At 44.6% G+C, this 23,845-nt stretch overlaps 1 protein-coding gene across 1 annotated transcript; it reads left to right on the top strand.

Annotated features, from left to right (window-relative positions):
- Positions 1-1,292: 1,292 nt before the first annotated feature.
- LOC149271189 (serine/threonine-protein kinase LMTK1-like) lies at positions 1,293-23,664 on the top strand. Its single transcript, XM_089507559.1, has 13 exons — positions 1,293-1,421; positions 6,502-6,643; positions 8,396-8,475; positions 9,003-9,121; positions 11,092-11,179; positions 11,784-11,917; positions 14,062-14,146; positions 15,108-15,229; positions 15,978-16,127; positions 16,931-19,835; positions 20,994-21,126; positions 21,510-21,737; positions 23,609-23,664. Exons 1-13 carry the CDS (start codon positions 1,377-1,379, stop codon positions 23,662-23,664), a joined length of 4,287 nt encoding a protein of 1,428 aa, XP_089363685.1. The 5' UTR covers positions 1,293-1,376.
- The last annotated feature ends 181 nt before the right edge of the window (positions 23,665-23,845 follow it).

Raw genomic sequence — 23,845 nt, 5'->3', positions numbered from 1 at the left:
AAATCAAATGCATTTTCAAATAAAATAATCATGTATTGTGCGTTTTGGTAGCATTTGACTTTTTATTTGCAATCAGGACCCAGATTCTCTGAACTTGTGATATTAGCAAAATAAATGGGTAATCATTATTTTTAAGCTTTGTCTGACAATTGTACTGTTGGAACTATGCATTGGAAGCTTACCACATGCTGCCGGATGCTTTATGGCACAGTTTATGAAGTCCTTTCCCCACAGACCTTCATTAGTCAGATTGTCACCATTTGGAGACTAAGACTGAGCTGTTCTAATGTCCCCCTAAAGGCAATGAGATATGAACTCTAAAGTAGATTGGGATAAGATACCAAAAAATAATACATATAGTAATCAAATATCTATATTTATATATATAAAACATATTTCATGACAACTCTGTTTGGTAAATGCCACAGTGCTTTCAGGGAGCTAACAGTGCTAATTGTAATAAAATTATGGTAGGGCAAATAAAACATATGGTTTTCATATTTTATACTTTATCAAATTATTCTTCTTGGTCTTTATATAATTGGGAGGTAGTTGTTCCCTTTTGTGAAATATACATTTTGTTCCCAACAATCAGTCATTTTATGCAGATGAGTATTTTTTTTATTATTAAAACAAATGGAGTGTGTCGCTGCCCTCTGCTGGTGGAATTTGGTAAGACACAGTTGTAGGAATTTATAATATTTCTGCAGTTTGTAAAGAAAAGCATTATAGGATCTGAACACAAACTGTATAAAAAAACCTCACATATAACAACTGCTATTTTTCCTGTTTCTAGCATATCTTGTGTCAGGAGGTGTATTAAACACGAACAGGCAGATAATGATCTGTGAGTTTCATCTGGCAGGCCAAGAAGACGGCAGTTTTGTTACATTGTGTTTATTAAAAAAACATCCAATTAACAAGAACAATAATCAACACTATTAGAGAAAAAAAGAGGACTTCAGAGGTCTCTTCTTCAGATAAAACCCCTTCATAATTTAATCTGAAGAAGATGCTTCTGAGGTCCAATAGACCTAAAGACTCCATCTCCTCTTAGACCAATACCGATCTGTCCATTTTCCTGAAAGAGCCCAGTAAGTACATTTCATAACGGGACATGGAGCAACTCTTTCATCATCCGATAAGAAGGAGACAAATTGTAGCTCACATATATGCTTTAAATAGCAGATTTCCAGATGTGTGTATATATATATATTTATATATATATATATATATCCTTTGCGGAGTCCCTTGACGGAAGTATAATGCCTGCTTATTCTCTTGCAGACGGGACTCCACTGAGTGAGTTGTCCTGGCCATCGTCTCTTGCTGTGGTGGCGGTTTCTTTCTCTGGTCTCATCACGTTCATATTCCTCATGCTGGCCTGTCTGTGCTGCAAGAAGGGGGACATTGGCTTCAAGGTAAGGAACTGTTTGCAGGATCAAAGAAAGGCAGGGCCGTGACATCCACAGCGCAACGGGGGCAGCTTCCCCAGGTGCCACAGGGTAATGGGCATGCTTCGGAGGTGATACCCCTTCGATGTCTTCTGCGGGACCTCGGATCCTTCCCCGGGTCACAAGAGCCCTAGTCACTTCTCTCGTATTGATTTCCTTACATTCTCGCTCACTCATTCTCCCTTTCCCCTGGACACTCACTAATCCCCTTGTGAGTGGGAAGTTGGCAAACTACTAAGTGAAACCCGAACGGGAGCATGAAGGGGAGAGACAGAGGAGAAGAAGGGGATGAGTGACAGAATGAACATATGGGGGGGGGATGTTGATTACATTTTTCTCGTCGTACGCCTGCCCATCTCCCTGTCAATCTCCCGGTGTTCCCTCTCTCTCTGCCGCTCAGACACTTGAGTATCTCCAGCCAGTATTGATCGCTCTTCCTTCTCTATTTGCCTCTTTTCACTCTAGTGATTTTGTCTGTCTCGTTTCGCAACTTCTCCCCCGTGCCTGTCTGTTTTGCCCCCGTCAGCTTGTTGAGTGGCAGTCGAGCTGACGTGACGGTATGGCAGCAGACGATGGTAGCGGAGGAGCCGCAGGCAGAGGACACTTCCCATGGCCACGGGTGCTTCACTCTCTTCCTATCTGTGGCCAGGGGTTTCATGTTTGCTTCCCTTCCATTGTCTTTCGTGTCGGCGACAAACTTAATGGTTTAAGCCCTTCGTGTCCACGTAGATCCCATGGTAACGCTACCCTGTTTCTGAAACACACAAGTTATGGTTCTACTCTAATATCAATAAATCCCCTCCCAATGTTGCCCTTTAACTCGCCAGTTGATTATTACCCCTTAGTTGATACCCCTGCTTCAGCCACATATCTCCTACAGTCCTTTATCTCACCTCCTCCCATTCAGCTACACCTACCCCTCACTAGCGGGTGCACCCTGGGTACGGAGTTATACCCTAAAGGACCAAGTGACCATCACCAGATCTTCTCTGCCAGTAGGGGGCTCTCTTTTTGCCCTGCTGCCCCCTGCCGACCGGAGCTATTGTCATAATCCTTAGACAGCAGGGGCCGGCTGGTACGTTCTTTGTTTGCGCATAACAGTCATGCAGAGGTTAAAAATTTCATGGATGAAGAGAAAAGCAGGGCAATTATAACAGAATGGCCATAAATAATTCAGCTATTTTAGAAGAATCAAGAATATTGAGGCAGGCACAGCAAAAACAGCTTATTGTCCGAAACTAGTGTTTATTTAGTAACAAATAGTAAAAGTAACATAAAGTAAGCAAAATACTCCTCACGTTCATTTCCATTTCATTAGGACTCCTTTCCATGCAAACTGGTTCCCAAAGGGGGTAAACTTACCCCTCGTGCTGCTCTGGGGCGGTACATCTCAACTTTTATCCAATCAGGTAACACCCTTCAATAATGGGAAATGTATATTCCCCCGGGGCCCTAAATAACTACTTTATGACCTACTGATGGATATTTTTGTAACGTAATAAGTAGACCTGTGCATTCGTCTTCGGGCGAACATGGAAACGAACACGAAGAGTGCGTTTTCGTTCTGAAGACACGCCGATGAGAAAACAGCGGCGGTAAAACGTAGGCGAAGACGAAGACACACACCACGAAGATCTTCGTGATTGTCTTCGTCTTCGTCTACCATTCCCCCCCCCCCCCCCTTCTAACTTACCTTGTCTTCGCGGCAGTTCCCGGAAGTGGAAATCCGCAGGTTCGCCGTCACGGGTTACAGGGCAGTGCGAATGAGCCTATTGGTCGCCTACAGGGACCTCCTCTGGCATCAACCAATTGGTTGATGCCAGAGGAAGACCCTGCAGGTGACCAATAGGCTCACTCGCACGGTCTTTGTAAATTAACCCCTGACAGCAAATCTATGGATTTCAAAACCCCAATGCTGCAACTTACCCTGCGGATGCCACTGGTCTCCCTCCCTGTTCAATTAGTTAATTTAGTTAGACTTTATTGGTCGCTCGTACGGACATTTAACTAATTGAACAGGGAGGGAGACCAGTGGGATGTGCCGGGTAAGTTACGGCACCAGGAATTAACAGTCTGTACGAGCGACCCTATTGGTCGCCAGCAGGGGGCTCGTCTGCCATCAACCAATGGCAGACGAGCCCCCTGCTGACGACCAATAGAGTTGCTCATACGTACATTTAAACTCCTGGCGCCAGAGCTGCGTTAACCCCGTATTAACCCCTTAACCGGGGAAACGAAGAAAAACCGAACACGAAGAATGTCCACGAATATTCGCCCGAAGAGAAGACGGGAACGGGCGAATATTCGCGGAATACGAAGACGAGCACGAAGAGCCCCCTGGTGCCCAAGTCTAGTAATAAGGCTTTACAGTTTAATTTATAAAGATATTTGCCTGCTGTTTATAAACACATTATTGGGGCTTTTAGGGCTGTAGAACCCTGCGATACCCTCATACCCAGCAAACATTCTGAGCTCCTAGAAAAAGACGGGCATCAGGGGAGGAAAAAGGGGGCAGAGGGATCACGGCCTTCAAGGTGGACAATAGGCAGAATGTAATTATATCCAAATTAACAGAGGGTCATTAAAAATTTATAAAAATAAATGATTCCACTGTTAGAATTTATTAATGATGGGGGGGGGAACGGTATACCAAATTTCCAAGAAAAACGACCCTACTTTTATGATTATTATTATTCTCTTTTATTTATATAGCGCCAACAATTCCCACGTCACTTCTTACAGTCCCTACATTCAAAGGATCTGACAGAACTAGAGCCGACAGACGACCCGAAACATTAGGGAAAGAGGACTCGGCTCACAAGCTTACAATCTAAGGGGGTTATATATATATATATATATATATATATATATATATGTATAACGCTGACGGATATTGTGCTAAAAAAATGAATAGAAAAAAAAGCTATACAGAAGCAATGGGCCATTAACCCCTTCAGTTCTGGACAGAAACGGGCGATGGGTTTCATATAATAATGTCATTGTGAAGGCACGCGCTGAGGGGCGGCACGGGGACGGTGACACGTGGAGTGGGCTGCGAATGGCATGTCCCTGCTTTACAAGAATATGCGATAAAGGACTCCGCCGCCCCCGTTTCCAGCACAGTCCTCTGGATCCTGATTTGCAGCTCAGCTGAGCGTGGTTAATGCGCCGGGCAGAGTCAGGGAGGGCGAGCGCCGGCTGTGTGATGGCAGTGCCAGTCACTCCCTGGGTCCCCGTCACCCCGCTACTGATATGCTAACGCTTTCCTACCTAATAGCCGAGGCAGCGTTTGGGATTAAAGGCTTATCTTGGAGACACGGAGAGGTAGGGGGTTTTTAATTTTGTATTTGACCCACAATCACGTCGGATTGTGCATGTGTGTAAAACCTGTATGTGTGTGTTAACACATGCTGGGACTTTTTTCTTCTGCGCAGTAGATGTTAGAAATGATTCTTTCTTTATTTATTAATTATTAATGCTTTGTTAATAATATGAAGATACCATTTAGAATTCCATCAGCTACTGCTTAGATTCAGGTGTCTGTCTGAAAGCAGGTTTATGTCATTGGAAGGTTAATGTTAATGACATTAATGTTGTGTGTTGAGGGGTCTGCTTGTTGCGTGTGTAAGCATGGCGGTCGTGTAAATGCATTTCTGCTGCCGTTACAAAAGAAACCGAAGCATCAACCCTACGATGGCAGAATGTATGGGGGCGACCGTTGGCTGATTCCAAACGTCATTTTATATGATTTAGAATTATATATTTTAAGATATACTGTTTAGTGAAAGTTAAATATGTAAATGAGTTATGTTATTCCAAGTCATTTGTAGATTGTAAGCTCCTTTGCCCAGGACCCTCTTTACCGTCCAAATTGTTACGTGATGCATTACCTCCTGCTTACACTGTACAACGCTGCAGAATAGGATGGCGCTATATAAATCGATAAATGAGAGGTGATGCAGAGGTCTTCATTTGGCTAACCAATACCTTGTGTGTTTTATAGCTTTTATATACATTTTAGACATTTGCTCCATCAGTGGTTTTCCTTCAGCTTGCAAAGAAGGGTTAAGTCGTAGGTTGTGTTGATATACAGCTGTGGTTGACTGCATGTGATGGGAGTTATACAGTGCATACAGAATACAATAATGCAGCAGAAGGCACAGAAGTATCCTTTCTTTTCCCATGAAGTATAAGCGGGAGACGAATTTAAATGTCATGAGCGAGGATTTGCAGTTAGAAGGGGAGGGAGGATGAGATACCCAGGAGAATAGAAGGGGGCAGCCTCTAGGCATGCGCGTGGCATTCTTGCTCTATGAACAGGGCAGCAGCTGGCATCTCTGATACGGAGGAACCAGGGCATCTTCGTGCCAGCTGCAATGCCACGGGAAGCCATGCGTGAGTAACCAAATCATCGCGACTCTCCAAGCATGTCAGGAGAAAGCCAAGCCACTTACTTACGAATGCTTTTCAGAAATGACGGGGCGTTGCTATAATATGGCTGGAATAATCCCCGACGCACCAGGGGCAATCACGTGATCGCGTTCCAGTTCTGGAACCTTCAGTGGCGCCAAAGTTCTATCCTCGTATTTCAGAAGACATTAGCAGGAGACCTGTGTAATAAATAAATACTTCAGTCGATTTTAATGAATATGTAACTACTTATAGGAAATGAGCTTCCACAAGCATGACCATTTGTCCACCGATCAGGCTGTTCCCCACCCAACTTCCATGCCAACGAGCCTCGTTTTCTCCTAAATCCTTCATCAGGTTGTATCGGTTTGAATATTATGTTGACGTAGTTCAGATTGGTCATACAGTTCATGGCGGTGAAGGTCTAGCTTAGGAACCTATAAAACTGGTGGAAGTTGTCATCCAACAATACCGATGTATCTAGTTTTCCATCTCTATAATACACTCTAGAACTCTGACTCATGGTAAGGGGTTTGTGTAACTAGAAATGTTTTCTTCCTGACCCTTCTGCTTTCTGTCGTTGTTTGGGTGGTGATTTCCGTCTTTTTGACATTTAATGCATTCCCGTTGTTCTCAGGAGCTTGACAATGTGGAAGGAGAAGACTACACCACCGAATTTTCTGTCCAGAGCTCTCCAGCCGCGCAGAATGGACCCGAAGTATATGTTCTTCCTCTTACAGAAGTTTCAGTCCCGATGTCCAAACAACCAGGACGATCAGGTAAGGATAAGCCTTTGAGCTCTTTCAACGTGTCACCTTGTATCCATATCTAGAAGATCTTAAGGTTCCACCTCGGCGTTATCATATTCTACAGTCACTTGAACCACCAAATTACAGATTTTCTTACTAGTTGGTGTATCTTTGAAGGAAGGTTCTCCTTTTTAATTACAAGGTGTTGGAGTTAATGTGGGGTTCCGTTGGGACATTTAATGGCGAGTTGACATGTACATTCTATTTGATGAAGCGTTGAAGACTCTGTGGGTCATATCATTTGTACAGTGATGGTCCATCTTACGTGGTGGGATCTACATTCCAGGAGCTCCAAACCTCTAGTGCTGCATCTGGCCTCCTCCTTTCCTCCCCGAATCACTTCTACCACATGTCCCTCGCTTTGTGGAAAACACGGTGCGGTTTTGTATAAAACCAGATTCTGTTGCAAAGTTTGGAAATTGGTTCTATCACCATAGCAACCAATGGAATGGTGCAATCATAAGGAACATTCCTTTGGTTGTTATGGCGATAATACCCCATCTCAAACTTTGCACCAGACCCAAGAGCACTTTGAAGGTTATGCATAAAGAGGTACTTGATGGAAAGTGGTATAAAAAGTGGTGCCATCACCATAACAACCTATGGATTACTCCTGCTTTTTAAATGTAGCCTGTGAAGATTTGAGGCTTAAATGTAATGTAAGGAACTTCTACTTTACTGAGAGGGTGGTAGATAAGTGGAGTGGCCTCCCAGCCCAAATAGTAGAGGTTAACACATTGGGGGGATTTAAACATGCATGGGATAGACATACGGCTCCTGAATCTAAGACGAGACCAACGACCAAGGTTTGAGTCTTTACAGCAGGAGAAACGGGCAGACTAGATGGGGCAAATGGGGCCGATCTGCCGGCAAATTCTCTGTTTTTATGTTTCCATGCGCTCGGTGGTATGTAGGCGGTGGGTACGGACACGTATATAGTAGCTCTTGCGTAATGGGCCAGATAACATCACCTTTTGTCTGTAAGTGGGCTCAGCGGAGACAATAAGACAATGCGTTTAGCTGTGCGAAGCATTTGCTCCATGGCCAGCTATGAGTGGGACTGGAATCTCGACAAGGAATGAATCTTTTTTTTTTCTGAATTCACCAAGCAAAGGGGGGGGGGGCTTTGTGCTGAGAAACAGAACGTAAAAAACAAACCCTCAAAGAACAGACGTCTTCACAAACAAGGGATCCTTTTCACCGGAGTCCAGCCGGCCCATGTTTGTGCCGTTGTCTCATAGAATGGCCTCAGTGTCCCCCCAAGCAGTGATGGGCCGTGCCAGGCAAGGCCACAATGCCACTGTTTGTCGTGGAGGCCGGTATGCACCCCTGGTATTTTAGGGCATGGCGGTGGGTTGACAGGCGTGGGAGACTCGAGAAACTGAAAATGTCACAAGGCGATGAAGGCACATTTGGGGAATCACATGACGGACACCTTAAAGCTGATTTGTTACGAATGTGATTGTGTTAATAGATTACAATAAGCTACAGATTTATGACGAGCCAACCATTAGATGTTATCTTTATTTCCGTACTCATTGTTACTTTTAAGGCTCTAGAACGCTGAGTTCCAAACATTCTGAGCTCCTAAAAGAAGGGGGCTCCAGGGGACGGAAGAGGGGCAGATTTGGATGTTGGATGCCAATGAAGAATTCTTGGGGGTTATCATTAAAATTTGTAGTATTATCAGATAATGAGGGTAATACAGATATTGTTTTACAGTCCAGCTTCTCAAATCCACAGACTTGGGCAGGCAGAGTCTGCTGTACCTGAAAGAAATTGGACACGGGTGGTTTGGCAAGGTGAGCGTTACTCTGGAGCCCTCTGCTGGTTATACTCTGTATTACAGGTACTCTTACTAAACACCCCGGAGATGTGTAGGTATTTATTTATTATTATTATTATTATTTTATTTTTATTTATTAAGTGCCAACAAATTACGCAGAGCTGTACAATTTAAGTGGTATTTCTACTGAATATTTTTTATATAAAATTCTAAATATGTATTTTTTTTTTTTAAATCGAGCCTTTGCTGTTTTGGAATCCAATTCTAATTTTTTTTTTAGCAGAACACTTTTATAATGCATTGCCTTAAAAAGAATAAAATGATGTATTTATAATGTTATTTTGTTGGAAACAGCTTGCATATGTAACAATGTGTCTTTTGACTTAATCTTATATTCCTAAATATATAAGAAATCAAATAAATAACAAAGTAGCTTTGTGTATTGGGTTGCTGGGTGGGTAGGAGATAGGGGAGGAGAATAGAATGGAATCCTAAATTTTATAAATTAAATAAAAATAAATTAATCTATTAAAATTCTTTTAGGTGCTACTTGGTGAGGTTAATTCCGGACTTAACAGCACCCAGGTAATGGTGAAGGAGCTTAAGGTGAGCGCCAGCGTGCAGGAGCAGATACTTTTCTTAGAAGAGACCCATCCCTATAGGTAAGTGACCCGGCCGCCCGAGGGCCGCTTCTTCTAGTAACTTACTATGAGGTTTCATAAAATGCCTTTTCTAGGGATATTTACTGAGTGTCCGACTCGTCTTAGACTATTTCAACGGCTTTAAAAATAAGCAATATGTTTACTTTCGGTATCCGCCTCATTATTTCTCCCCAGTTATCAAGCTGCTGATTGTCGTTGATTGGTTCAGGCAGCCTTTGTCCCGGTGGGGGAGGGGAGAAACCTTCAAGACATAAAATCGATGGGCCAGTACTGCCACTTTTTGCCACAAGGATCAAAAATGGGAAGGCAGCACGTTGCTTTTAAGTAACGATTTGATGAGCTCCGTATAAATGGAACATTCTGTTTAGCTGCCATGTTTTGTGTTCGCCGCAAACAGTTGGCATTCGCAAGTCAATGGCAAGATGACGTGAGAGCCCAAGCTGTCGGCGCATGTTTGTGTGCATACTGTCCGTGTCTCTGGTACATTTAGGAAATAAATCTTTTCCTGAATAAATACCTCGCGTTGTTGTACATGAACTTTCATTTTCAGCTAGCTCTGCTAGGGTTTAGCGGATAAATAGTCTAGCGGGCTTCTACTCCCCGCACCACGGAGAGCTGGAGGTCTTGCTCTCACCAGTGGGTGACGCTGCCTTATAGGACCTGACCGTACATCTCTATGGTTTTTGGCTGTCAGGGGAACTACTTAGCAGAGACAGCCAGGCCGGGGGGGTGGGTGGCAGTGGGGTAAATGTGCGTGCGCTAGTGGGTTACCGGGGGCAGAAAGGCTACTAGGCTTTACCTGCCTCCGGGGCCAAAAGACGCCAGCCCTCTCCTGAATTTCACAAAAAACTGGCCCAATGGGTCTGATCTGCTTCCACGTCTAGGGGCTTCTAGGCATCGATCCCCCCTCCTTGCTATTCTAAAACAATTTTAAATGAAGGTATGCGGATTCTATTTTCCATCGCTGTTCATAATAATAAATTTTTCCTTGATTTCCCATGAACCCTCAGCGGCGATTGCTTTGGAATCCTACCTTCAACCTTAAGCCGTCATTAATCATCATTATCATTAATACGTTAGGGCAAGGTACAAATTTCATGCCACGTGGCAGATTAAATGTAGAGCACGATAAAAACTTAACAACTTAAGTGCAAGCTTGTGTGTATATATACCGGTGTATATATATACATATATATATATATATATACATATATATATATATATATATATATATATAGTGTTTGTATTTAGGCGTAACAGCCCCCAGGCCTTTGTAACCCGTAAAAAGTTATTTTGCCTTGGGGAAGATCCACGCGGCGAGTGTAAGTGTGCTGCGTGATTTCTATATTTGCATTTTTACATTTTATAAGGTCATAGAATAGCTGATGAGTTGAAAGGCGTCATTGTTCTTTCTCCCGCGCCGCTGTTATTGTTGACACAGAGTACGGGGAAATTGCTTGCCCAGGCTTGCTCAAACAGCACATGCAGTTTAACATACAGAACGTTCCATCGGGTTACGGGAAGTTATATAATGCAAAGACTCTTTTTCCAGAAACGGGACGCCATGTCACCCTATTTTGGGTCATCGATGCGTAGGGTTAGGTTCCCTTCTTGCTCAGGGATGTCCCATGCATGACCCCACGCTCATGAGAACTTGCGAAACTCTAGCTTGGCTGTAGGAAACAACACAAGTGTCCTTCAACTGCAACCTTTGCACGGCTGACCCTAAAATGTCCCATTTTTAGCACTGATGTCCCCCAAAGGGGTGACTGATCCCAAAACAAACCTCACTGCCTTCATTTTTGGACCCATGTCACACATAGTCACAGTGGCCCCCTGTATTTAAGTATTAGACACAAGGAAGCATGGAGACATCTATGCAGAGTTTAGAAGGTATAGATCCATAGGTATGTGAGAGTCATATATATATGTATATATATATAATTGTAAATGTGTGCCTGTCTCCTCAGGGTCCTCCAGAATGCCAACCTGTTACAGTGCCTGGCACAGTATGCAGAGATCACCCCGTACCTATTGATCATGGAGTTTTGCCCACTGGTAAGTCCCATAACACGGAGCAAAGAGGAGGGCAAAAAAAGGGCAGGCGAAGTTAAAAAAATAAATAAATAAATAAATAAATAATAATAAAAAAGGTTTGCCGGGTCACACTGCCAAGGGTTAAGCTCACGGACTCATTAACATGAAGAAAAGCGGAGGAAATGATACCCTGCTGCTATCTCATGTAACGCCGCTCTGGATCGAGTCTGACAGTTTTGTTACGCGCATGAACAGCTTCTACAAAAACAGAGGAGTGCCTTGGTGCGCAGAAACACTTACAGGACAGAGCGCAGCCATCTTACCCTGAGGTCGATCTAAGATCCGCGTTTATATAATTCAGGTTAGGGGGTTAGTTTGGAGACCTTCCCAACCGGGCACCGTTCTCCAAATTGTCCCCATGGGTCACAACAATGCTCAGTCGGCTTAGTCGAGGACCGATAGATGCGTTTGCCTGATGTATCCCTAGTGAGAGAGAGAAGATACATTCTTACCGCTTTATTATAATAATAAATAATCGCCATATCGTAAAGTAGCAGGAATCTCCATTTGAGGCTGTGAAGCTGAACGCGGTCCTCGGTTGAAGCTGACGTGTCTACTTCCGCAGGGCGACCTGAAAGGCTACCTCCAGAGCTGCGCCTCCTCCGAGTCTACGGCCCCCGACCCGCTGACGCTGCAGAGGATGGCTTGTGAGATTTGCTGTGGGCTCCTGCACTTGCACAAGAATAATTACACTCATAGGTAATAAAGGGGACAGCGAGGTCCCATGTCTTTCTCCATAGGATACACAGTAGCTCTCCAACAGCGTCTCGAAGTTCTGTCGCTCTGTATATTTGTGTCCATTTCTTACCGATTTCTTCTTTCTCAACCGCTCACCCACGTCTGTCCATTTTTTTTTTACTGGAAACCCCTCGTTTCCCACGTTCATTCCCTTTTTTTGTTCTTTTGTCTCCATTGGACCTTGGTCTCTTCCGGCTCTCCGATCACTCGCTCCAGACTCGGTATTTTCCGTCGGACGTCTCTGGTTTGTCCCCTAGAACAATATCCTGATGCTGAATGAGTGGGACATACAGGCTCCAGCATCAGTGATTTTGTTGCAGGGGGCACTCATTGCTCCTGCTCCCTCGAGTGACAGCGCGGCCCCGTCCTGTGACACCCATCGCGGCAAACGTCTCCATCCATGTAGTTTGTTGTCACCGAGCCATGCGGCGTCTCTCGCTCTTCACCCAGCCATTCGCTATCTCTACTTTTATTTCTTATTATTTTCCATCCAATGTCCCAAATACTCTGCTGCCTCCCCCACCCCCCATTCCTCTTTTGCTGTCACGGCCCGGCCGTCTCTTCTTTTCTTTCTTCCTTTTCTCCACCTTTTCACATTTTACACTCCACAATGCCACTGAAATTCCCAGGATGGAGATCCAACTCTCATATCTAAGGTGGGTTTCTAGCTTTTGGACCCCTTGGGTGGGTAAATTGACATTATACGATATCCGGCAGAGCAGCAAAGTCGCGGACGGGGCTTGTGTATTAATAATTTGGGACTGTCCAGAGTGTGTCGGTGTCACTCCTTCCTGTGGATCTACATAATAAATAAGGATGTTAAGCTATGATGTCATCACCTGTGGCCACAGCCACTACAATGCAGGCAAATGACAGAGGTCTACGCCATTAGAGGCCAGAATGCCAGGACGAAGGGCCACCATGAAGCGTCAATATTGCTTGCAAGTGCTGCTTGCAAAGAAGCAAACTAGCAAACATCAGGGAAATTAACTCATAAAGCACAGGCAATAATGTCCCTTTAAATAATACTCCATGTGTATCGCTGCTTAGCAACCGCTGTTGAGGAAGTTGCATCATACGTGATGCAAATAGTTAACCACATGAGTGAGCGAAGCAAAACTCAAACTCAAATACTTTGCTGTCTAACGTGACTCTGATTCACACGAATAACAAAACTTCCTGGACTCTGCTTTTTATTTATTTTTCTTAGCGTTGCATAAAGTCTGGTATTTTTGTTTGTTTTCATAATATGTTTTCAGACGGCTGCATATTAGTCATTTGCATGAGTTCTTAACCCAATCTACTGGGCAAACACCCTGACTCCTTATCATACTGCCTGTGAAAAACAATAGAATGGCTCTGTCTTAATCACCCAGGCAGACACTGTGACTAATGAAAGTTAATGGACGATTGGACTTCATTAGCATTGCCATAAAGCATTGGCTCAGTGTGGTGCTAGAGCTGGGAAAGTCACCCAAAATATCACGTGACTGACAGCGATGGCGCCTCCAGGTCTGCAGTTTATTGGAACAAAATGAGGTCAAATTAAGTTTCTTCACTCTAGTTTATGATAAAAAAAATAGATTTTGTTAAATTGTTAAAAAGCACCAAATTCCTCTAGTTTCAGTGAGCTCAGGTTTTAAAGAGGTTACAGGGCAGAACCATCTTAACCTTTTTCAGGTGAGTCAATGTTTGGGTTTTATTTATTAGCTTTGGCTAGACGTTCCAAGCATGCGCCGTGTGCTGCCCCGAGGCTCACGGAGAAGGTCCTGGTACAGTGTGTTCTAGGATATTTGTCCCGGGACAACAAACTCCAGACTTGAACCTCCCAGCCTCCGACTCAGACGTCGGGTTACAATCACTTTTATCTCATGGAAGCGAAAGAGTGAAAGCCTCTTTTGGACACAGATTTGGACTTCTCAGGGTAAATAGCAGATTATGGTTTCCTGAGCTGGCTTCACACGATTCACTTTTGCGTCACACGATTCACTATTGCGTCACACGATTCACTATTGCGTCACACGATTCACTATTGCGTCATCAGAACGGTCCTCTCTACGGTCCGTCTTTCTAAGTTCTGTGCTTTTCTCCGTTCCCACCTGTAGTGACCTGGCTCTGAGGAACTGCCTTCTGACCGCTGACCTAACGGTAAAAATTGGGGACTACGGTCTGGCGCATTCTAAATATCGGGTAAGCACAGAAACGATGTATTGAGCTGACTCAGCAGTAACGCTTCATACAATATGGGGTACTTTTAGCAGCCTCTGGGACGCAGAAGGTTAAAGATGTCTCTCCCCAGTCGCTCGTATTCATTTTCTGTATAGTATAAGTGCGCATAGATCCCTGCTTTTCATACCTGTTTACTGAAAGTGTAGTGGGTGTGTGGAACGGACTCCCAGCCGAGGTGTTAGATGCTGAAATACGAAACAATCTTTTTTTTTTTTCAAACGCTTGGGAGAGAGCCATATCCGTTATGTAAAAGTAAGCCAAGAATTAATTAAGAAGCCTGGGATTTATTAAAAAGGGGCAGATGGGGGCACATAAGTCCTGCTTTTCTTGTTAGCGATTGGATTAACGGTCTAACGCATTCCTGTCTCTCACGTGTTCTCAGACGCTCGCCCTGCGTGCCCGTTTACAGCCTACCTGACGAACACGCAGGACGGTTCCGCATTAGTAATAACGCAGAAGCAATTAACATTTTGGATCAAGCCGATCACCTCTTGATGATTGACGTCTTTAATGCCCCTTTTGGCTTTTTTTTCACATCAATTACCCCCGTGGCAATTAATTACCCCCCTTGCCTAGGAGTCCTGGTAATGACTAAAGGATGAGCTGTCTGTTCCCGATATCAGGACCCTTCTGTTACTGTGTCTCAAACATTCTGCGGTTTGTAACTCAACACTTTGGTTGCGTGCCAGCTGTCCCCGGCCAGTGCCAGAGCAGGCACCGAGTTGCCCGGATTAAGGAAGGGGGGGGGAATAGGCACTCTTCCACCCCAGAGCACGTCTCTGCCCCAAGGGGGAGGAGGGGACTCTCTAACCTCTCTCCGTCAGGGTGAGTCAGACGTCTGCTGATCCTCCGAGAGGAGGGGGGGGGGAGGAAGCAGCGTCGGAGCTGAAGCTGAGCGGGTAGCCGTGTTCGTGTCTTTCAGGATGATTACCTTGTGACGTCGGACCAGCTGTGGGTGCCGCTGCGCTGGATCGCACCGGAGCTCATCGACGAAGTACATGGGAACTTACTGGTGGTCGATCAGACCAAGGCCAGCAACATCTGGTGAGAAGTTCTTCACTTGTTTTCTTTTCTTTCTAGCTTCTTGTTTGCACTCGTTCGAGGGCAGCGTAGACTCTTATGTTATCTAGACGCCTGCCTCTTAAATGCACAATAGGACAACAACAAGGGCTTTGTGTTGTTTCCTTAAAGCTCTAGAACGCGCGGCTCACAGGTGCAGTTCCTTCTCTGTCGACAGTTTTGTGAACTTCTTTCTCTTTTTGCCCAACCTTAGCAGTTTTTTTTGGTATTTTTGTAACGAAAAAAGAGACAGCTCCAGTTAGTGATCAGCTCAGGGCATCCCCGGGTGTGGTGCTTAGGTATAGGACCCGTGAGCCACCTTCCGGGGAAGATAGCCTGGAACTCCAGCCGTGTTGGACGTTAGTAGCCTTCTACGCTTCACCACAATGTGTTATTATGGACTTTGACTTAAAGTGGCTTGAAATTTGACTTCCGTTCATTATATATACTAATCCTGCTAACGCCACGGCTGGGATTAGCCACAGGCTGAAGATGAAAAAGTCGGGAGGTAAGTAGAGGGATGAATGAGTTCTGGGTCAGTGGAGAAAAAAAAATAAAAAATTAACCATCGAGAGTTGGGTTTCCACCTTTGTGAAGAGTGGAAAATGTAAAAGTTGAGAGGATCTCGAGGACAGGTCTGGCCACTAAAGACGGGACACTTCTTGTATTTACGGGCTGTGATGTTTTTTTATTAGTATGGTCCCATGAATGCCGGGCTACCTTTCCTTTCCAGGTCTCTCGGAGTTACGCTTTGGGAGCTCTTCGAGTTGGGAAAACAGCCGTACCCCGAATACTCTGACCGCCAGGTTCTCTGTTATGTCATCAAGGAGCAACAGCTTAAACTGCCGAAACCTCAGCTCAAGCAGCTGCACTCGGACCGATGGTGAGAAACACGCGCATGGCGCCGATCCAACGTCAGGCGGGCACATGGGTTTATTAGACCACGGAGTCATCTCACGAGAAAGCCACGAGATGCCAGTCCGTCAAAGGACAAGCTGGTTCCGACCCTCAAAGTATTTTAGAGTATGACCACAATATCGTTATCTGAGATGATGGTCTACTTTTTGGGGATTTTTAGGGAATAAGAAGCTCAGAATATGTCAATAATAGTCTTTTTTTTTTTTTTTTACAAAGTGTAAGTAAACAGCCTCTGCTAGACACAGCAAGATGTGTTACATTTTTGCCACCATGGTAATGGTCTTACTGCAGGGTTCCGTATAATAATATAACACATTATATATAATATATAGAATGTATGCATTTTTTATATATATATATATATATATATATATATATATATATATATATATATATATTCTTTAATAATCAAAGCTCAGCTAACAAAATGCTACATCATACACTTAATTCCACAATGTAAATACTAGATAACATGCAACATTTGTTTCCAGATGTATTGCATTAACAGGAAAGCATATGCGCATAATGTATTGGATACGAGGGAGATAAAAACATCCTCAGCGTGTTTGTCAGAAGAGAAGAGCGAATACGCTGGGATTTCACATACGTGCACGCTATGGATTTATCACCTTGGAAAAGCATGCTCATGTGGGATTTAAGGCATCGGAAATATAACACCGTAGTAATATGCGTGCACAAAGCAGGGAGTTCACATCAGGGAAGGGTAATTGCTGTCAATGTGCTCACTGATCGTATGTGTAATTACAGGTTCGAGGTGATGCAGTTCTGCTGGCTGCAGCCTGAGCAGAGACCCACAGCTGAAGAGGTGCATCTTCTGCTTTCATACCTCAGTGTGAAGGGAGCCAGCGAGCTGGAGGAAGAGTTTGAGAAGCGCTGGAACTCCATGAAGCCCAATGGTGGAGCCGGCGGAGGTGGACACCATGAGGCTGAACTGTCGTCCTACCCGCTGCTGGAGCACTTCTCTTCAGATGGGTTCCACTCAGAAGGCGACGATGTGCTGACAGTGACCCAAACTAGCCAAGGGCTTAACTTTGAGTACAAATGGGAAAGAGGCCGTCACGATCAGTACCCCTTGAGTCCTGGCGGTCCATCATACCAAGAAATGTACTACACACCAAGCACTGGGGACAAGTTGAGTCTGGGAGTCTCCCCTTCTTGCTATGAAAACAAAGAGTCAATAACTAGCTCTCGTCCACTTGAAGTGGTACCTGTTCTAAGTGCGCAGAGTCCATCGGTTACAGGAGACTACTACATCCGCATAGAAGAGCCTCTGCGACAAGATGACAGTCCGACTAATGTGCAGCGTAGTATAAAAGACAAGGGCGATTTTGAAAGAGACGATTCTTGCAAAAATAGCCCTTCTGTTTCCTTGTCCATGGAGCCATTGATTGGGCAGGCGGTGTACTCTGTTGAAGGCGGTCACTTGCTGCCAAGTCAAGACCAATTCTATCAACCTTTGCAAGAGGATAGGAAAGAAGAGAAGCTGGTTGTCAACTATTTGAGGGAAGATGCTTGCTCAGCAGCTGATTTCATCGACCCTCTTGGTGCTTCCCCATCTCTGAAGCAGCTGTGCCAGGCCCATTTGGGCACCGCTAAGGTAGAACTGTTAGAGGGATTGGCGAGTGAGGAGAGAGAGGAGACAGCGTGTAGAAATAATTCGGATTGTGTCATTCTAAAATGTGAAAATGAAGAAGAAAGTCTGCAATATGGTGACTTTCAAGGGGTAGAGGTGCCTGAGGCAATATCTCGGCCAGCTTACTTTTCTCCGCATTGGGCTTCAAATGTCTCCTCCAACAATAACATCTCCAGCTCCCCTCAATTCTCTGACTCTCACATGTGGTTTGACCACCGCACTGAGGAGTCCCAAATGGTGGAAACAGAGACACATGGTTGTGAATCCTGGCATATCAGAGAGTCTGGAGATGGGGAGAACACCAGACCGGTGGTGGAAGGAATAGGTGACCAGTTATCAACTGATGAATTGCTTAAGGAATGTTTGCAGAATGACAGCTTGTCCATCAGAACGTCTCCATCTTCAGCTGAAGCAACACATAGCGAAATTAGTTCATCCCAGTTTGACCATGCAGATCCTCCCACAGACAACTCACCTTCACTGAGAAATGAAGTCAAAGACCTGAGTGAGGAAATGGATCCACTTGGTGCTACTTTAATAAGGCTCTGTGAGCCTCCCGTGGAGTCAGAGCCCTTGGACACTCTTGATATCTCAGAAGAGGGAGATTCTGTTTCCCTTCATCAAGGATTTTGCAAAGAGAATAATATAACAGATGAACTTAGCGATTTGTGTCTGTCACCTAGCAAAGAAGATGACAAAGCAGAGAAGTCGTCTCTAACAGATTTATACCAGATACAGAGTGACACCGATGACGAGGACGCCATGGAAGCGACCTCTGGAGTATTTACTGATCTCTCCAGTGAGAGGGGCGACACCGTCCAGTCCATAAGGTCTTTACAGAAACAGGTAGGGACCCCAGATTCTTTGGATTCATTGGATATGCCTTCAACTGCCAGCTCCTGTGAAGCTTTCAGTCTCGGATCCTATACTTCCTGTGGCCAACACAAAGCTTTGGACAGTGGGTATGATACAGAGAACTATGAGTCCCCTGAATTTGTACTGAAGGAGCCACAGGAGAGCAGAGAGACTGAGTCTTATTATCAGTTGGGTCAGTCCCAGGAACATGGCTTGGAGTCTGGGGAATTGCCGATGTCCCGGTCAGTAAGCAGCGACTTGCAAGGTCTGGATGCCAAAAACCCTTACAGGGACTCTGCCTACTTCTCGGACTATGAATCTTTTAATAAGGAAGAAGAAGAGGAGGAGGAAAAAGATCAGGAAGCGAAAGGAGTTCAAGAGGAATGTCCTAGAGACAAGGAACCCACAAAGCTGGAGTTGGAACTACTAGACTCTGGCTTAGCAGAGAGTTTGGATGACTGCAAAAACGAACAAGAGATTGGAGTGACAGTCACCGAGAGCCATAGCCCAGAAGATTCATCATCTCGTCTACCTTCCACTCCTGTGCCAAAAGATCAATCTTTTTTGCAGCCACCCTCTATAATAAGAGAGGACTCGGTAGATGAAGGATTGGGCCTGGAATCCTTGAAAGAATCCTCACTCGATAAACTATCGCGTGTGCAGCTAACAGCAGAGCCAGTTTCACGCCGCACCTTCACACTGTCCCCTGTTCAGATGCCCCTGACCAAAGCATGCGCTGTTAAGCAAGGGGCACCGGGCATTATAACTATCACTACTGGTCTTCAGGCAGAGGAAAAGTTGATTTCCTCCCACAGGGAGGCACACGGACCTCCTCACCTCTCAAAATGCCTCTCCCCTCCACTTCTACGGAAGGAAGGAAGGGTTGGGGAGTCCCTGGACGAAGAAGACGAAGATGAAGAAAGCGAAGACAGCGACGAATCCGATGAGGAGCTTCGATGCTATAATATCCAGGAGCACAGTGAAGAAAGCGAGGAGGAACACAATGCTGTACCGGTTATCATTACTGAAAACGGTAGCTCTGGTCACCTTCGCAGCCTTCTAAAAATGCCCAGCTTCATGGCCGAGCCTTTGGCCACCGAACTAGATCGGAAGAAGAAAGCAGTCTCTTTCTATGACGACGTCACAGTCTACCTGTTTGATCAGGTACGTTGCTCACAAAAAATGAGGTGGCCAGCAGATTATAGGGAGATGGTATTAACTAAACAGCTAAATTAGCCACCACAACACTATACTTTTTTTTTTATCGGTTACGGGGAACTTGGCAGTGTGTTATTAACCTCCAAGTCAAAATAAACACTAAGTTCCGAGAAGAACACAAACATTTGTTCTGATGAAACCATTGTTTGAAGCTGACCTTTATGGCTACAGTAGCCATTGTGATTAATCTTTAGACTCCAGCTCTTATAGGTTTAATCAGACAGGAGAACTACCCTAAATAAAAATATATATTTATTAAACAGTGTTAAATGCACTTAATCTGCTGAAGTGGGCTTACACCAGGCAGGGCTGACCCTAAAGAGACATGTTTTCTCCACCGTCCTTCTGCCTACGCAAGAGAGAAAGCGCTTAAGCTGGTTCTACTACTTTATTCCTACTCTTCTGCCGAGTTTAAGACTACACTAGTTTACTCGTTTTAAGGAATTTATCCAAGACACCCTAATTCAAATATTTTGGGACTCTACCTAAAGTCTTTAGAATTAGACCTGACGGGACCCATTTCCTTGTTCCCTTCATGGACTGTCTCTCGAGTCTGTTTTGGTAAAAGCTTGATAGTCCATGTCTTACCAGTTGTACTTGAGTTTATGATATTACTTAAATGGGCTAAATTTGGCAAATTTTGTCAGTTTGCATCTGTGCCAGTCAAAGCAGTCATTTAAACCCCTTGTCATTGGTTTTACATAATTATTCCTTCTGATTAAATTATTCTTACCCTCTTTTTTGGACACTGATTGACTTTGACAACCTTAGAAGTAGTGGGTTCAAATAGTTTCACCCATCATCTACCATAATGTTCTTAACATCTGTGTGCGACAAATATACTTTAGTAAAAAACTACTGGCCGTTACCAAAATAGTCAAACTTTTCTAAACTTCTTCATGAAGAGCAAAAGAAGAAACTTGGAAAGTCTTTGATAACGGCTACTTGAACTTTGCTCCAATTCTGGAGATAGCGAGTATTTCTCAGATAGAGCACTATGGAACATTTTGTTTATGTTCCAACATTGTCCTCCAGCAAACTCAATGCCATAGCACTGTTTTGAGATTTCTACCAATTCAAAAAAAATGTATTTTGGGGTTTTAGGAGAGCCCAACAAGGGAGCTGGCAGAACCGGAATTCCCAGAAGTTCCCACTAACAACGGGCCAAGTGCTTTGCATCAGGTGGAAGAGCAGAGCCCTAGTAAGAAGCCGACGGACGGACATGTTTCAGAAGAGAGTACGTACCAATAGGATTTATACAACTGGGAGTGTTCGGTACCGGGTTAAGGTAGTTTTGGTGCACTTGAGCTGAACAATGACGTCATAGTTTTAGTTCATTATAAAACTTAAGGTCATAGTAAATGAGTATGTCATGTACTTTATTATTTTCCTGTATAGCAGCTAAAACATCTTTGGTGCTTCTACTCCTTGTGTCGCTAAGTACTTGAGATCTTGCTGTCGGTGGTGGACAGAGCTGAGATGTCCCGTTGACCGCGTTGAAGCATAATTTAGCTCATTGACACCTCTCTGTTGTGAAGGAGCTCAGCCCACCAGGGATGGCAAGACCCTCCTGGTTCTCTATGAATTAACATTATCTATGTTGCCCTTTTTCCTCCCTAGGTGGTGCATTTGAATGGGATGATGATGTAGCCATTAAGCCTGTGAAATCTTTTGTAACCTCCTTGTGTCCGGCCATGCTCAGTCCAGAGATGCCCAGCCTCCCAGTCCCCGTGCCCCTCCAGAAGCCAGCAGTACCGGTCCAGCTCTCCAGATTTAGCGTGTCTCCCACGTCCTTGTCCCGCTTCTCTATTACACATGTGGCTGACTCAGACATGGGATCTGTGCAAGGTGAGGCCCTGGACGTCAATGGACTCCAAAAGAGGAGATGGGTTTAGCCAAAACTCATTTAAAGTCAAGTAGAGGCGGCCAACTTGGCTCACAGACTTGATGACCAACTTGACAGCAGTTTAGTTGAACCTGGTGGTACGATATGACATATTTATATATTATTTACATTTCTCTGTAGGAAGCGCAGAAGGAGGGGACCGCGTGTGAATCAGCGGGAATAGACTTTGATCCAGGGCTCAAATTTGAGTGCCGGAATGCTCAGGATTGGACAACATGCACTGAGAAGTTGGATGGGTACATAGGAAATGGTTTTATTGATGTTCTTTGCTGCTGTCCACAAAACCTTTCCGTGACCCTAACCCAGACACGGTCAGTTGTGTGTATGCGCTGTGTGTGGATGCAGGTTTGTATGCTTGTATTCTTACATTTTATCATGTTATGGAATGGTTGCTCGGGGGCCCGGGCTTTGGATTATACACTCACAACAAAACCTGTGCTGTTGTAAAAAAACAAGTGTGTGTGTGTCTAATACTGTGTGATCAAATGCAAGATGTAGTACTGTATGTGTGTGTATCTATGTGTCAACACAATGCTGTATGGTGTGGGTGTGTGTGATTTAATGTGTACACATACAATGATCTATGTATATGTATGTATCTCGCATATCTCCCTTCGGAAGGGTGTCCCTATCAAGGAAAAATTAAAATACATTTTTGATGGGTTCTTGTGGCTCCCCAAGGCGCTAGTTTTATGTTCTCGAGAGGTTTGTTTCACCTCCGGCTTGTGGTTGGACTGGATCACTGGTCATTCTCTCGGAATTGCCAATAAGTGGAGGAAGAACCTACGTTGTAGCCGTGACACTGTATCTACGTGTCCTAAACCTCCAGCTTGGAAAAGGACATCCTCGTTGAATACCGATATGGCACCAAGAACTTGTCTTCCCTTCTGTCTGCTTGTCCATGAACGTTTTATGCACAGAGGGGGCCAAGGCACAGTTTTGGAATATCACGGACGAACGACCTTATCCTTTACAAGGCACTGATTTATATCACACTCCATGGAGTTATCGTTGAATGCTGAAGAGATTTAACCTATACTAACCCTATATATAATCCACCGAATGACTACTAGTCCTTATTCCCATCTACTACATGCAGCCATTGTTATGTCTAGAAGACTGATGAATCCTCGGGTAAAAAAAACTGAATGCATATCAGCCGCCATTAATAAGTACAGCCTTGGTGTGTATTAATCGCATTAACGGTCCACACCGAGCGGGACCACCCATTCACCTGAACTAAGTGCTGATCCTACAAAGCGACTTGGTCCCAGGATCCTGCCCGTAACATACTACAGGACCCCAGCTACTTCTTATCGCATACTGACATGTTGCAATGTGTGTCTATACATAGGTTATATAGATGACTGCGTGAGAATATTTATATTTTGTAAACAGATTATAAATGAACGATTTATCTTTTCAAGTCCTGCTGTTTGTGGGTGAGCAGAGCTGTTAAGTCGGCATGCAAGCCCATGTATATACTGTTTGGGGGGGGGGGGGGGGATGAAAGGGCCACCGTATAGAGGAGCTATTTTTACATTAACCTCCATGTTATCACCACGACCATTTAACACATCTACAAATGCACAAAGCAACCACGCTTAACACCAATGTGTATGCATCGCTGCAGCGAGCAGACACAGAAATGCACCAAATACTGCGCTACAGCTTCTGGGTGAGCTGTCATCTCGGACACCTAGTTGCCTTGATGACTTGGTCTTCTAGTTGACTTGATGACTTCACACCATCGCTTTCACTGCAGGCATCGTTCCACGTTCTATGGTTCCTTTCTGTCCTTGTCATATTTCAGGTCTGCTATGGGGTCCGTCTTTCCGGCAGGAGGAAAAAGCTATGCCTCGTCTTTAGTCCCTGCTTAACCACTAAAAGCTGCCACAGGCATGCGCAGACCCTGAGCTGTTATCGGACTATATAGTATATCCCGTACATATTCGAAGCCATTTAGGCTAGTAGAGGTTTTTAGGGTCGGACCACGTTTTTATTCTTTTTAATCTTAGGAAGAATGGGCAGAAATCGCTAAACCTTTTAA

This window comes from Sceloporus occidentalis, unplaced genomic scaffold (assembly GCF_023333645.1).
Source record: "Sceloporus occidentalis isolate IW3139 unplaced genomic scaffold, rSceOcc1.0.p SCAF_538, whole genome shotgun sequence".
Lineage (NCBI taxonomy): Eukaryota > Metazoa > Chordata > Lepidosauria > Squamata > Phrynosomatidae > Sceloporus > Sceloporus occidentalis.
This window is presented reverse-complemented; position numbering and strand designations above follow the sequence as displayed.

Coding starts and splice junctions, on each gene's coding strand:
- LOC149271189 (XM_089507559.1), top strand. CDS start 1,377: ATGCTGGCCTGTCTGTGCTGCAAGAAGGGGGACATTGGCTTCAAG. Junction 9,122..11,091: donor GAAGAGACCCATCCCTATAG/GTAAGTGACCCG, acceptor CTGTCTCCTCAG/GGTCCTCCAGAATGCCAACC. Junction 11,918..14,061: donor AAGAATAATTACACTCATAG/GTAATAAAGGGG, acceptor TCCCACCTGTAG/TGACCTGGCTCTGAGGAACT.